The following is a 14,307-nucleotide window of genomic DNA, read 5'->3' on the forward strand; positions in this document are numbered from 1 at the left end:
AGAAAGAATGACAACTGGCAAGGCAGTGCCATTATTTTCATATAGGGAGACCAGTTCATTATAACTTTTTTTGAGACGGGTTCTCCCTCTGTCGCCCAGGCTGGAGTGCAGTGGCACGATCTTGGCTCACTGCAACCTCCACTTCCCAGGTTCAAGCGATTCTCTTGCCTCCAGCTCCCGACTAGCTGGGACTACAGGCACGCAGCACTACACCAAGCTACTTTTTTTTTTTTTTTTTTTTTTTTAAGTAGAGACAGGTTTCACCATTTTAGCCAGGCTGATTTTGAACCGTTGACCTCAAGTGATCTGCCCGCCTTGGCCTGCCAAAGTGCTGGGATTACAGGTGTGAGCCACTGCGCCTGGCCTTCATTATAATTTTTTTCAGTGACAATGCAACTCCCAATGGATTTCTACTTTAGCATTAAGAAATATGACTCTTGGTGGTAAATTCTATTCAGGTTAATAAACTAACGGTGAAGCAGCTTGGAAGCATTTGTTGCTTAGATTGTTTATTCATTCACAATGTTATTTTAAAATTTAAGATAATTTTTTCAATATAAAAGGGACATATATTTAAAATTCGAGATGGAGTCTTGCTGTTGCCCAGGCTGCTGTGCAGTGGCTGGATCACAGCTCACTGCAGCCTTGAACTCCTGAATTCAAGCAATCCTCCTGCCTCAGTTTCCCAAGTAGCTGGGACTATAGGCATGTGACACCATGCTAGAGTACTTAAAATTTGTGTGTGTGTAGAAACCAGGTCTTGCTGTATTGCCCAGGTGAGTCTCAAACTCCTGGCCTCAAGCATTCCTCCTGCTTTAGCCTCTGGGATTACAGGCACAAGCTACCACAACATTCAGCTAAGTGGTCTTTTCTTTTCTGAGACGGAGTTTCGCTCTTGTTGCCCAGGCTGGAGTGCAATGGCACGATCTCATCTCACTGCAACCTCTGTCACCTGGGTTCAAGCAATTCTTCTGCCTCAGCCTCCCGAGTAGCTGGGATTATAGGCATGCACCACCACGCCTGGCTCATTTTGTATTTTTAGTAGAGACAGGGTTTCTCCATGTTGGTCAGGCTGGTCTCAAACTCCCGAGCTCAGGTATCTGCCTGCCTCAGCCTCCCAAACTGCTGGGATTACAGACATGAGCCACCATGCCCACCCTTAACAAAAAACTTTAATCACTGCAGAATAATGGATTCGTATTTAGAAGAACGGCATAATTCAGTGAACCAGTCTTTTCCAAATGACCAATTCATGATGTGACAAAATCATGCATAGCCAGAAGGTCCATTAAAAATGCAAGACAGACCCAGTGGATTTTAACATAACAAACTAAGAAAAGTCCTCTAATAAACTTTCCGATTTCACATTGCAACCAACCTTCAAGAAACTATCGGTTGTCAAGTTTTGATATCTACAATTATCTGAAGTTACTAAAATACTCCTGTTTTCCAACTACCTATCTGTGTGAGGCCAGGTTTCTTCATATACTTCAACCATCGGGCCGCACCACACTGTAGCAGACCGAACGCAGAAGCACAAACAAGAATTCAGCCCAATATTAAAGGCTCACAAAAATGAAAACTGGTCCTTCTTTTTACACTGCATTTTTGTATCTTAACTTATAAGACAATTATTTTTCATAAAATAGTTTATGTTAACATGTAATCATTTTATTTAACAAATTAAAACAGTGTGTATAATTTCTCAGTTTTAATTTCTAATATAGTAAATATCAATAGTACCCACAAAAGCAAAAGTTCATTGGAATATACAATTTGTAAGAGTATAAATGGGTCCTGAGACCAAAATACTTGAGAATACCCAGGCTAGGAAATTCAGATGAGTAAACACTGAACATTGGTTTTTCTTTTACTAACTCATACATTATTTCTATTTCAAGCACCAGTAACCCCCAATGAAAAAGGTTTTTTTTTTTTTTTTTTTTTTTTTTGAGATGGAGTCTCGCCCTGTCCCCAGGCTGGAGTGCAGTGGCGCGATCGTGGCTCACTGCAACCTCTGCCTCCTGGGTTCAAGCAATTCTCCCGCCTCAGCCTCCCAAGTAGCTGGGATTACAGGCACACACCACCACGCCCAGCTAATTTTTCTATTTTTAGTGGACATGGGGTTTCACCATGTTGGCCAGGACGGTCTCGATCTCTTGACCTTGTGATCCACCCGCCTTGGCCTCCCAAAGTGCTACGATTACAGGCGAGAGCCAACGCACCCGGCCAAAGGCAAGTATTTCAAAAAGGAGTATAAATATTTCTGGAGTAGAGAAGGGGTTAATATTGTCCTGTAGAGTTTGGATAACTCCTATTTGGAATTAAATTTTCACAAGTATGCCAACCACATAAGAAGTTTAAAATAACATTAAAAACTGAATCATACCAAATAGTAATATGTCACACTGTTTTTATCAATTCTTTATTTAGGTAACAAGTTGGTTATGTTCACTGCATTGTATGAAACATCACAATATCATACTGGAAAGTACTATCAGTACAGGGTTGGATCAGAGTGGACAGTTTGAACAATAAACCATTTTGCATTCTTCATTCCCTATCTTTTAACAACCCCCCAAACCCAGTAAAGGGACAAACAGCTTTTCACATCATCATGTAAAGCACTTTAACTTACAAGGCTAAAATCTAAAGAATAAATAAAATATATTGTGGCAATAATTCCTTTTAAACCAAAAATCAGGTGCACAATAAATCAAATGATCAGGAAAGCTGTCTGTATTTAAATGTGTGGCTCTCCAGAAACAGCTTCAGGAAAATGTTACAGAAAATACCATGAATTCCATTTCACACAGGACCAGATGATGACTCATTTTAACTATACACAAGGGCAATTACATCCTGCTGAAACACAATTTAAACATATAAGAAAATGTTTACAAAGCATCCACAACATGTAAACCATGTACAAATGGATACATTCATTACTTCTCCTAACCCAGTAACTTCTTTCAGATAAATACTTTACTCTTCATATTCAGCATTAATTGAATTTAATACATGCAAAACTCAGAAGAATTCAAGGTTACTGTAAAAATAGAATTAAACTAATAAATCTTCAAGTACCTTATGTGACAGCCACTCTGTACCGTGCCCAATGTTATAAAATGAAAGGTTACTGAACCCATGAAAATATCTCTGTAATATTTCCTTAGATCTAAAATAGATAATTTTAAATGTATTTATAGTAATTTCAATGTGATATTCTGAGCTTTTAAAATAACATAAATGATTAAAAATACCAAATTACACAAAACTCGTATCTTAAAAGCTGAAAAAATTAAAACTATAGAAACCCACATGTAAAACAAAAATCACAATTTACATTATAAAGACAAATCTCATCTTTAAAAAATTTCCAACAGTGAAATGTCAAAGCAAATTATAAATAGCCATAAATTAATCCATTTGGTTTCAAAAGATTTTCTAGGGAGAGTTGAAGGATGCAGTAGATACATGCATAAAATTTGTAAGGGTTTATAATATTATTCCCAAATACACTTTATCTTGAAGCAAGGCAACATTACAATTTGGACATTATTGGAGAACCCAGTTTGGTAATACAGGTAAGATTGGAAAAAAATTAAATAACAACCAATAATAAATACATATCCTATAGAAATTGCTCAAATGAAATTCCAAGCCACAGAGCTGCAAAAGGCTTCCAACTTGGTGAACTGAAAAAAGGAACATATCATACAATTCTTTACTCTTACATGCTTACATGTTGTGTGTTTTGTTTAAAGAAAAAAACATAATGTATTTTCAGAGTATAGCTAACTATATTTCCCATGCACCTCAGGCACATTGTTGATTTGTGGTGAAATAACTCCACTGGTTTCTAGGGCCAAAAGTTCAATACAGATGTAATGAGTATGCCTGAGGTTGGCAAAAAATACTGTAGTACAGGCAATGCTACAAGTGGCAACTGTCAGAAAACACAAATATGAACAAATGATGGGAAATGCTAATGATTTTCTGCTCATATCACAAAACGTTGGGAATCCACAAGAATATTTTCCCCTTGTATTGAAGAAAATTGTGATTAAAAGTTTTTTCCCCCAATTTTCAGAATCAAAAGCATTTTAGAAGGTTTTTAAGGCTACCATGGGTCTTCTAGATCTCCAGCACCCTACAGGAAGAGAAAAGGAAGAATATTATTATTTACCTATACCACTTCCAGACTGGATTGAATTTCAAAAGAAAACAAAATTGATGAACAAGTTACCTTCCTTTCTTTGTCTGAAAAGGGTACTTTTACAGAGAGATGTTGTGTATTGTATATTGTGTGTGTACACGTGTATCTAATATAGATAGATAACTGGGTTGGGTTATTTTCCTCCCCTCTCCATCAAATGCCTTCCTTTCTCAAAGCACTTAAGAATATTCTGGCATTGGAAAAATACATCAAAACATCAGCTATAACATCCAAAGATTCCAAAGTTTCAATTTATGGTAACTTAAAGCAACTTCAGACACATGATATAAATATAAACGTAAAGAAGAAAAGTTAATGTTCTACAGTCATAAAAAATTTTTTTAAATATTTCCCCCATGTGAATAATCTATAATTTAAAAATCCCTTTAAACAAAAACTCTCACCTGCCACTATTTTAAAAACAGCCCATAATTATTCCATTTATTAATAACTAATAAAAATTTGTAACAAAATGGACAATTCTGCAATCTTTAAAATGCTCACTGTGGCAATTTTCTCACATGTCTATGTGTGCCCATAATCTCCAAAGATTAATATTTTGTACCACAAAAGATGGATAAGAAAAAGAATAGATTTAAGTATGTAACACATATATTTTAACATTAAACTTCTTTCCTTTTTATTAATGAAAAAAGGTAAGCCAAAAGTGTTCTAAATGTTATATAAATACAAATGAATTTCTAATGGGTATTCTTCCAATATACCAAACTTGGTTGTTTTTAAAAAATTAATTCAAAAATAAGTACAACATGCATAGATTATTCCACATCACATGCTTTATTTGGACTTAAACACTTATAATTTCATTCTAAACACTTGGTTGACATACATTTTGATGTGTGTAGTTAGGCTATACAGAATATACAAACCAAAGCTGTATGAATAATACATAGGTTTTTCAAAAGTTATGTTTCATAAAGAATACAGAGAAAGGAAAAATAGCCACACATCCAGTATCTCACAACTTCTAAAAATAAAACTACAGAGATGTAAAATATAAACAAATCAAACAACACACAAATTATTATCCTTGAAAGAAAAATTACAGGCCAGCATCAGCCATTTTTTGAAGAACTAAAATTATTAAAGAAAACATAAATTTATTACAAAGCTAACTATGAGTGTACTAATAGGTAAAATAATATGAAGCAGTATAATTCTACATTAACAAGTTTTTCCATAATATAGTGTAATCTCTCTAATCAAAATTTCTAATCCTATCTAGTATTAACTACTGACTGTAATTCATAATTGGTATCCTAATTTCTGGCATACAATGTGAAATGACATATAATTTCATTAATATAAATAGTCAATTTTACACTATCTCATAAAGGTGTATGCAAAGGCCTTTTTAAAAAACAAGGCTATCTGAATATAATAAAACTAGTTTTCCAAGATTCAAATAACAAAACGGTTATATAAATGCATACATTACACTTCCTAAGTTAAAAACCATCAAAGATCACAAAAATATTACCAAAAAGAAAAGTCATATTTTTTCACCACTCATCTTTGTCCCTGCATCTTCATTAGAGCTGTCTAATTCAGCAAGACCACTTTCTGATTCAGTATGGCTTTCCTGCATTGTCACTGGGTTTCCAGCATCACTGTTCGAAGAAGTAGCTGTGGCAGCTGGTTCAGCAGGGCTTTCTTCTCCCTCTACTTTAGCTAGCCTGTAACTAGTCAGCATCTCCTCCAGAAGTTGTCGGTAGTTTCCCCTATGATTAATTCTCATTTGCCTGAGAGCTTCCACCAATTTTCCCTGTGATCCACTTTCCTCTGCTTCCTCGGAGGCCTTTTTTTAAGATTCAAGACCCCAGTGTCAGTAGACAAACTAGGATATCACATGTATTTCATAACACATTACAGCAAAATACTAATTTCTCTACTGAAAAGTAATATAGTCTAAGCATGAGAACATTTTATTAAATATCGATTCTTACCTGTATCAATAAAAACTTCCAATTATAATATCTCAAGTCATTTTAAGCAAATTACCATTAACTAGTTTATGTCTTATTTCACAGTCATTTAAAATTTAATCTGAAATTTACTCAGCTTTTATAATTCAACAGCAACACAAGCATTTCCTAAAACTGACTTAAAAAAAAAAAAAACAATAATTGGCTATACGATTTAGTACAAAAGAAAATTAATGTTTAAAGCAGTAGGAAAAGGACAGAAAAGCAAGCCATCAGAACAATTTCTTCATCATTTCTGCTAAATGATAAGTAGGAAATACAAAACATAAAACTATATAGATTTAAACAGATCTTTGAAAGACTTTAGAGTTTTCACGGATAAAAATTGTATTTACTTTTTGCCCTTATTTTGATAAAAACATCTCTAGATAAAAATAAATTAAGTATTTTAAGTATGAATAATAAACTACTCAATCCTTTCATATTTTAGTAAATGTTGGAAAATCTACAGGTTTCTACAATAGTAATTACTTTAATACTGTACAGAACAAGCTCTAATCATCCAAGCTGATCACAGTTAAGCTGACAGACTAAAATCAAGATACCCTTACATTATGTGCCTCTTGATATGATGCATTATACAGTCATGTCCTGTATTCGTGCCAAAAAATGTTTAGAATGAATCTAATAATGCTAATTCCCAGTTTACAGGGAAAAAGTGAATAGAGGATCAAGTTATAGCACAACATGAGAAAACAATCATATGAATTCAGAATGCAGAATGTACTACAAAAAACTGGCTCAGGCTCTTCAAAGTCAGTGTCAAGGGGAAAAAAACAGCTGAGGGGCTTGATGATTAAAGACTTGTTTAATGTGCTTGACTGATAAACTTGATTAGACTGGGATTCAAAATAACAATTACAATAGTCATTCTGGGGACAACTAGGGAAATTTAAACTTGATATTCGATATTATAAAATTTATTATTTTATACACCTACAATGTACCCACAAAAATTACAAATAAATTTTTAAAAAATTAATTTTCTTAGGTATAATAATGGTATTATGGTTATATAGAAAAAAGTCTTCATTCTTTTTTTGTGAGATGGAGTTTCACTCTTGTTGCCCAGGCTGGAGGGCAATGGCGTGATCTTGGCTCACCGCAACCTCCACCTTGCAGATTTAAGTGATTCTCCTGCCTCAGCCTCCCGAGTAGCTGGGATTACAAGCATGTGCCACCACGCCCAGCTAATTTTGTATTTTTAGTAGAGATGGGGTTTCTCCATATTGGTCAGGCTGGTCTTGAACTCCCGACCTCAGGTGATTCGCCTGCCTTGGCCTCCCAAAGTGGTGGGATTACAGGTGTGAGCTACTGCGCCTGGTTGAAACACGTCTTCATTCTTAAGAGCTGCATGCTTAAATGTTTACAGGTAAAATATGATGTCTGCAATTTGCTCTCAAAGGGTTCAGTCAAAAAAAGAAAAAAAACAATAGATACAGAAAGAAAAACAAAGCAACTATGGCAAAATGTTAAGTTGTTGAATCTAGACAGACAATGTACAGCTGTTCCAACATATCATATCCCCTTTTTGAATACATTTGGAAGTTTTCATCTTAAAATAAAATACAAAATAGGTTATTGATGCAGTTGATCTGACACAAACTCTTAACCTTCTTTAGAGACACTATACTACACTTTTAGAACAAAGATAACACTAATAAAGCCATATAATAAATGGCAATGTTTTATTAGAAAAATGAGAGCAGATGAATGTTATTTTTTAAAAAGTTGTCCCCATTGGCCAGGAGCAGTGACTCATGTCCGCAATTTCACCACTTTGGGAGACAGGGGTAGGAGGATTGCTTGAGGTCAGGAGTTCTAGGCCAGCCTGGGCAACACAGTGAGACCCTATCTCTACAAAAAATGTTTAAAAGGAGCACGCCCATAGTCCCAGCTACTCTGGGAACTGAGGTGAGAGGTTGAGCTAAGTCGAGGAGGTTGAAGCTTCAGTGACCCATGATCATGCCACTGAACTCCAGTCTGGATGACAGAGTGAGACCCTCTTAAAAAAGAACAAAAAAACAAATGAGTGCTTGTTAGGCTGAGGTGGGTGGATCATGACGTCAGGAGTTCAAAACCAGCCTGGCCAAGATAGTGAAACCCTGCCTCTACTAAAAATACAAAAAATTAGCAGCACGCGGTGGCAGGTTCCTGTAATACCAGCTACTCGGGAGGCTGAGGTAGGAGAATCGCTTGAATTCGGAGGGCGGAGGTTGCAGTGAGCCAAGATCATACCACTGCACTCCAGCCTGGGAGACAGAATGAGACTATCTCAACAACAACAACAACAACAACAACAAAGTGCTTGTTTTCTTGCCTCAGACATGTGGCGGGGTGGGGAGGGGGGAACGGGGCGGGGAAGTGTCCTCATGGCAAAAAATGAGATGATACTGGGCCGGGCACGGTAGCTCATGCCTGTAATCACAGCACTTTGGGAGGCCGAGGTGGGTGGATCACCTGAGGTCAGGAGTTTGAGACCAGCCTCGCTAACATGGTGAAACTCCATCTCTACTAAAAATACAAAAATTAGCTAGGCATGGTGTGTGCACCCATAATCTCAGCCACTCGGGAGGGTGAGGCAGGAGAATCGCTTGAACTCGGGAGGTGGAGGAGGTTGCGGTGAGCCAAGATCACACCCACTGCACTCCAGTCTAGGCATCTCCCAAAAAAAAAGAGATGATACTGTGTATCGCCCATGTTTTTTGGGTACATATACGTCTGTGTATCTGTTCATGTTAGCATATGTAAAAATACCTGAAAAGAAAGGAAATACAGCAATACAATGATAATGGGCAGGGAGTTCAGATACTTTATTTTCTTTGAATTTTCCAATTTTGCACAACAAGCATATTAGCTGTCTTTTAATTTGCAAAATTTATTATGTGGACTTAAAACATGTTTCCCTAAATAAAGTTTCTCAGCCAGGGCTGGTGGCTCATGCCTGTAATCCCAGCACTTTGGGAGGCCAAGGTGAAAGGATCACTTGAGCCCAGGAGTTTGAGATTAGCCTGGGCAACATAGGGAGACCCCGTCTCTACAAAACAAAAATTTTACAAATTAGGTGTGGCAACACACACCTCTGGTCCCAGCTACTTGGGAAGCTAAGGTGGGAGGATCACTTGAGCCCAGGAGGTTGAGATTACAGTGAGCCATGTTCATGCCTCTACACTCCAGCCTGGGCAATGGAGGAAGACTCTGTCATTCATTCATTCATTCATTCATTAATAAATAAATACAAAGTTTCCCATTTCAATCTATTCAGGAAGCGTTGAGATGGAACAATGTGATAAGTATAATGATAAACCTGTCAGTCTTTAAGAGGAAATGTTCTACTTTATGGTATATCACAAAGACTTTTTAATGCAGGGCCTACAACCCTCTCCCCCAGAAAACCCCCAAACCAAAAAAAAAAAAAAAAAGAAAAAAACAAAGGATAAAAACCTACCATTTTATTTTTAAAACATTACAGGACATTAAAACAAAATCTGCTTCAAAGACTTACACATAGAAGTGATTATCAACCCTTGTTCCACATTGGAATTACCTGTGGAGCTTTTAAAATTGCATACACGTCAAAGTTCTATTTCAAAATACACAGATTCAGTGGATTTGGGTTGTTCTTTTAAAGCCTGACAGGCAATTCGGATATACAGCCAGGGTTGAAAATCACTGATGTAGACTAAATGGCGTAACTCTATTTGGAGGTGGACTTATTAATAAGGTTGGATGAAAGGTTGTTCTATTTGTCGTATTTGGGTCAGTTTTGGCAAGTTCAACATATAAAGTACCTCTCACTTTCCAACTGACACTTTCATTATTAATCACCTGTATTTCTGTGAATTGCCATAGCAGTGATAGTTTGGGAAGGGAAGTTGCTTTTTAAAAGACATACTAGGTCAGGCACGGTGGCTGACCTGAGGTCTGTAATCCCAGCACTTTGGGAGGCCGGGGCGGGCAGACCACGAGGTCAGGAGATCGAGACCATCCTTGTTAAACACGGTGAAACCCTGTCTCTACTAAAAATCAAAAAATTAGCCGGACGTGGTGGCAGGCCCCTGTCGTCCCAGCTACTTGGGAGGCTGAGGCAGGAGAACGGCGTGAACCCAGGAGGTACGTAGCTTGCAGTGAGCTGAGATTGTGCCACTGCACTCCAGCCTGGGTGACAGAGTGAGACTCCAACTCAAAAAAAAAAGGCATACTAAAACTAAACCATGGCCAGGCATGGTGCCTCATACCTGTAATCCCAGTACTTTTGGAGGCCGAGGCAGGTGGATCACTTTAGTTCAGGAGTTCGAGACTAGCCTGATCAACATGGTGAAACCCATCTCAACTAAAAATACAAAAATTAGCTAGGCATGGTGGTGCATGCCTGCAGTCCCAGCTACTTGGGAGGGTGAGGCAGGAGAATCACTTGAACCTAGAAGGCAGAGGTTGCAGTGAGCCGAGAGTGCACCACTGTACTTCAGCCTAGGTGACAGGGTGAGACTTGGTCTCAAAAAATGAAAAATAAAAAAATTAAAAGCAAAAGAAAACCAAACCAATAAATCAAGTAGAGATGGATTTGCAATGCTGACATTACAGAATCACTAAATTGAGAAGAACTTTAGCTAATGACCACACTTAAAAGTCATTTTATCTTATGGCAAATTGCACTTTCTCATCACTCTGGATAGACAATAGAGGACTGAAATCTCTTCCCCAGCCATTACATTTGATTTTTCCAAACACTGTTACATAACTCTCTCATGGGCTTTCATTAATATTAGAAGAGAAACCTATTATCTAGGTTCCTGCACTTTCTCTATCTGAACTCATACAATTGATATAGCACACCTATTTTTACACATCTATTATAGCTATTAACTCTACCTTGCAACGGTTCACAAGACTCTCCACTTAGACTGCAAACTCTTTGAGAGTAAAGACAATTTCATATTCCATTCTATGTCCTCCTATCATCTAGGGAAGGAAAAATAATATTTGTGCTAAGAACTTTACATACATAATCTTACTGAATCCTCACAGGTACCCTAGAAAGTAAGAACTCCAGTTATTTTTATAAGTGAGGAAACTAAGGCTCAGAGAGATTTAAGTTATTTGTCAGAGTGACAATCTTAGTAAGTGGCAGAGCTCTGATTTGTGCACAGGTATAATTAAGATCAATGTCTAGCTTTATGCTCTGTTGAATACACTATGGCGAGTAACATTTTTTGCATATGAAGTACCTCATATAGGTAAGACTCTTACTAAAGAAATATTGGTGAATTATAGAACACCACAGGTTATTTCATATTGAACTTTATATTTCCTTAATATAGTAAAACTAATAATACCATAGAACTCTAGTTATATTGATTAAACTATCATATCAGATGGGATGTTTACAATTATTCTGTAAAGTAAATTGAAGGCAATTACTGAAATGAGAATTTAGGACATCTCCCATCCACCCTAGGTTTTAAGGTTTTACTATCAGCTAGACTAACACAGCTTAAAAATCAAATCTCTCATAATGAAAACACTAACTCACACCAAATAAGACATAGAAATTAGATAAATCAAGCAGAGTGTAGTAATAAGAGGGGGAAGGAAGGTAATCTAAGCACATTTAAAAAAATAAAGTTTAACCAGCTAATATTTATTTGCAGCAATTATTTATCTCTTGAAACACAGCTCTCATAACTAAAATTCTTTTTTTTGATACGGAGTCTCGCCCTGTCGCCCAGCCTGGAGTGCAGTCGCGCGATTTTGGCTCACTGCAAGCTCCGCCTCCTGGGTTCATGCCATTCTCCTGCCTCAGCCTCCCGAGTAGCTGGGACTACAGGTGCCCGCCACCACACCTGGCTAATTTTTTGTATTTTTAGTAGAGGCAGGGTTTCACCGTGTTAGCCAGGATGGTCTCGATCTCCTGACCTCGTGATCTGCCCGCCTCGGCCTCCCAAAGGGTTGGGATTATAGGCGTGAGCCACTGCACCTGGCCCATAACCAAAATTCTTAAAATGACTACTTATAACAGTAGAGAAAAAGTAAACACTAGTAAAAATATTTCTTGTGGAGTCCTATGCGCTGCTTGTCAGACAAAAAATTTTTAAAACTAAAAATTCTCGAATATGACAAAATGTGATACAATTGATAACGAATGAAGATTCTAATAAATTAGATGTTACTTGAAGAATCATGTCAAATTTAATGAATAATTTTAGATGGTGTCGGTCAAGACCACACAGCTAAGTGTTATATCAATCATACCCTAAAAACATAGTGACTAATGTTAGTGCATTTTCAAACAGTATAGGTCTTCTCTATGGCAATGCTTTGACAAGTGAATAAAAAGTAAACATGAAAAAACTAATATTCACATAGTTCTAAAAACTGTGATATAAAAATGTAAAAGCAGTTATGGGTATTGCATTTATCTGTTTGAAGTAAAACAGAAAAATGCATGCAAAATTTAATAAAGTAAAAACAATACAGAGATTCTTTTGGGCTCAAAAAGAGACTAATCTGTCCTGTTTTTTTCTCCCCTTCTCTAAGATCAAAATGCCTTAAACCATTTTTGGATTAGGATAAATATGTGTATTTAAATGAAAAATAACTGACAAGGAATTGGGCTTGACTGCTTCAACAACTTTATAAAATATTTACCATTAAAAACAGATTATCTTGTGGTTGGGTGCAGTGGCTCATGTCTGTAATCCCAGAACTTTGGGAGGCTGAGGTAGGAAGGTAACTTGAGCTCAGGAGTTCAAGACTAGCCCTGGCAATGAAGCAAGACCCTGTCCCTACAAAAAATACAAAAAATTAGCCAAGTGTGGTGCTGTGTGCCTGTAATCCCAGCTACTCTGGAGGCTGAGCTGGGAGGATCGCTTGAGCCTGGGAGGTTGAGGCTGCAGTGAGCCATGATGGTGCCATAGCACTCCAGCTTGGGACAAAGAACGAGACCCTGTCTCAATCAATAAAACAGAGTATCTTAAGACTATTAAACATATTTACGAAAGAATGGGAAATGATTTTTCCTGGATGGTAGACAAAGGTGGGGTACAGACATACATAATCTCTAACTACCTTAAAAAGGCCACATGGAATAATGTAAAGAGAACAGGTTTTGGAGTCAGCCTAATTCAAATTCTGGCTGCATGATTTATTTAGCTTTGTGACCTGTGCAAGCTACCTCATCTCTGTAAGTCTCATCTGTAAAAGAAAGGTACTGAGAAGATTACCTATGACTCTGTGTGTGTATAAATAAGGGGCTTGGCACAAGTAGGAGCTGGGTAAATACAGGTCACCCCCCTTTGCAACTTTACCCTTGGAAAATTACCAACTTATGCAACTACTTGATCAGTGGCATACTAATTCAAAAGCATTATGAGTCTTTTTCAAGGGAAGAACGTTTTGCATGAAAATATAAAACGCTATAAATACAGACTTTCATACCAATTAGTAACCTCAAATTAATTTTTAAATATATGACTTAAGGACAGCCTTAAGCAAATTACTAGAAATGAATAAATACAAATATTTCCTATTCAAAAAATATTTACTGAGCTTTCACAGTATGCCAGGATTGTTGTAAGCGCTTGGACTACAGACATAAATGAATCAGATAAAGTCCCAGATCTCACAAAATTTATATTCTAGTTATAAAACACAAACTAGCATTTTAGAAAAAGGGAAGGAGTGTGACCCCAGAGCCCTGTCTAATATAAACACAACTTGCAGCAAAATGTAGTTTTGCTTTTGCCGGAGATTTTCCAAAAGATTTCTGGGGATTCGTGCATCCCTAGACTAAGAATCCCTGCTAGACTCTTTGTTACAAATTTGCATTTTAAAAGTTGGGAAAATACCACAATATTGCTTGCGGTAAGAAGATGGAACACATTCTTAAAAGTTAGTTTAGTATGGAACACAGACTAAAAAACAAATTTAGTAAACAAGAAGTTTCCCCTAAATAGTAACCTTTCTGAATATATATTAAAATTACTTAATTTCTGACTTTGCTTTCTGAAAAATATTTATTTAAAAGATTTGTCTTAATTATAAGAAAAATGAATGAATCCCTATTTCTAGTGGTACTACTTA

The 14,307-nt window shown here is 36.8% G+C and overlaps 1 protein-coding gene across 4 annotated transcripts in view; it reads right to left on the minus strand.

Annotated features, from left to right (window-relative positions):
- The window catches only part of PPM1B (protein phosphatase, Mg2+/Mn2+ dependent 1B), an 86,728-nt gene that overhangs the window by 8,638 nt on the left and 63,783 nt on the right, over window positions 1-14,307 (minus strand). For 2 of the 4 annotated variants that reach the window (XM_050754604.1, XM_050754605.1), the window contains exon 6: window positions 2,412-6,038. The exons of 1 other annotated variant lie outside the window; for it this stretch is intronic. In XM_050754604.1, the coding sequence (XP_050610561.1) occupies window positions 5,733-6,038 (306 nt within the window). In that variant the 3' untranslated portion in view covers window positions 2,412-5,732. Of the gene's footprint in view, window positions 1-2,411; window positions 6,039-14,307 lie in introns of those variants that run through there. One more of the 4 variants, XM_050754607.1, reaches the window with a different exon arrangement.

This window comes from Macaca thibetana, chromosome 13 (genome assembly GCF_024542745.1).
Source record: "Macaca thibetana thibetana isolate TM-01 chromosome 13, ASM2454274v1, whole genome shotgun sequence".
NCBI lineage: Eukaryota > Metazoa > Chordata > Mammalia > Primates > Cercopithecidae > Macaca > Macaca thibetana.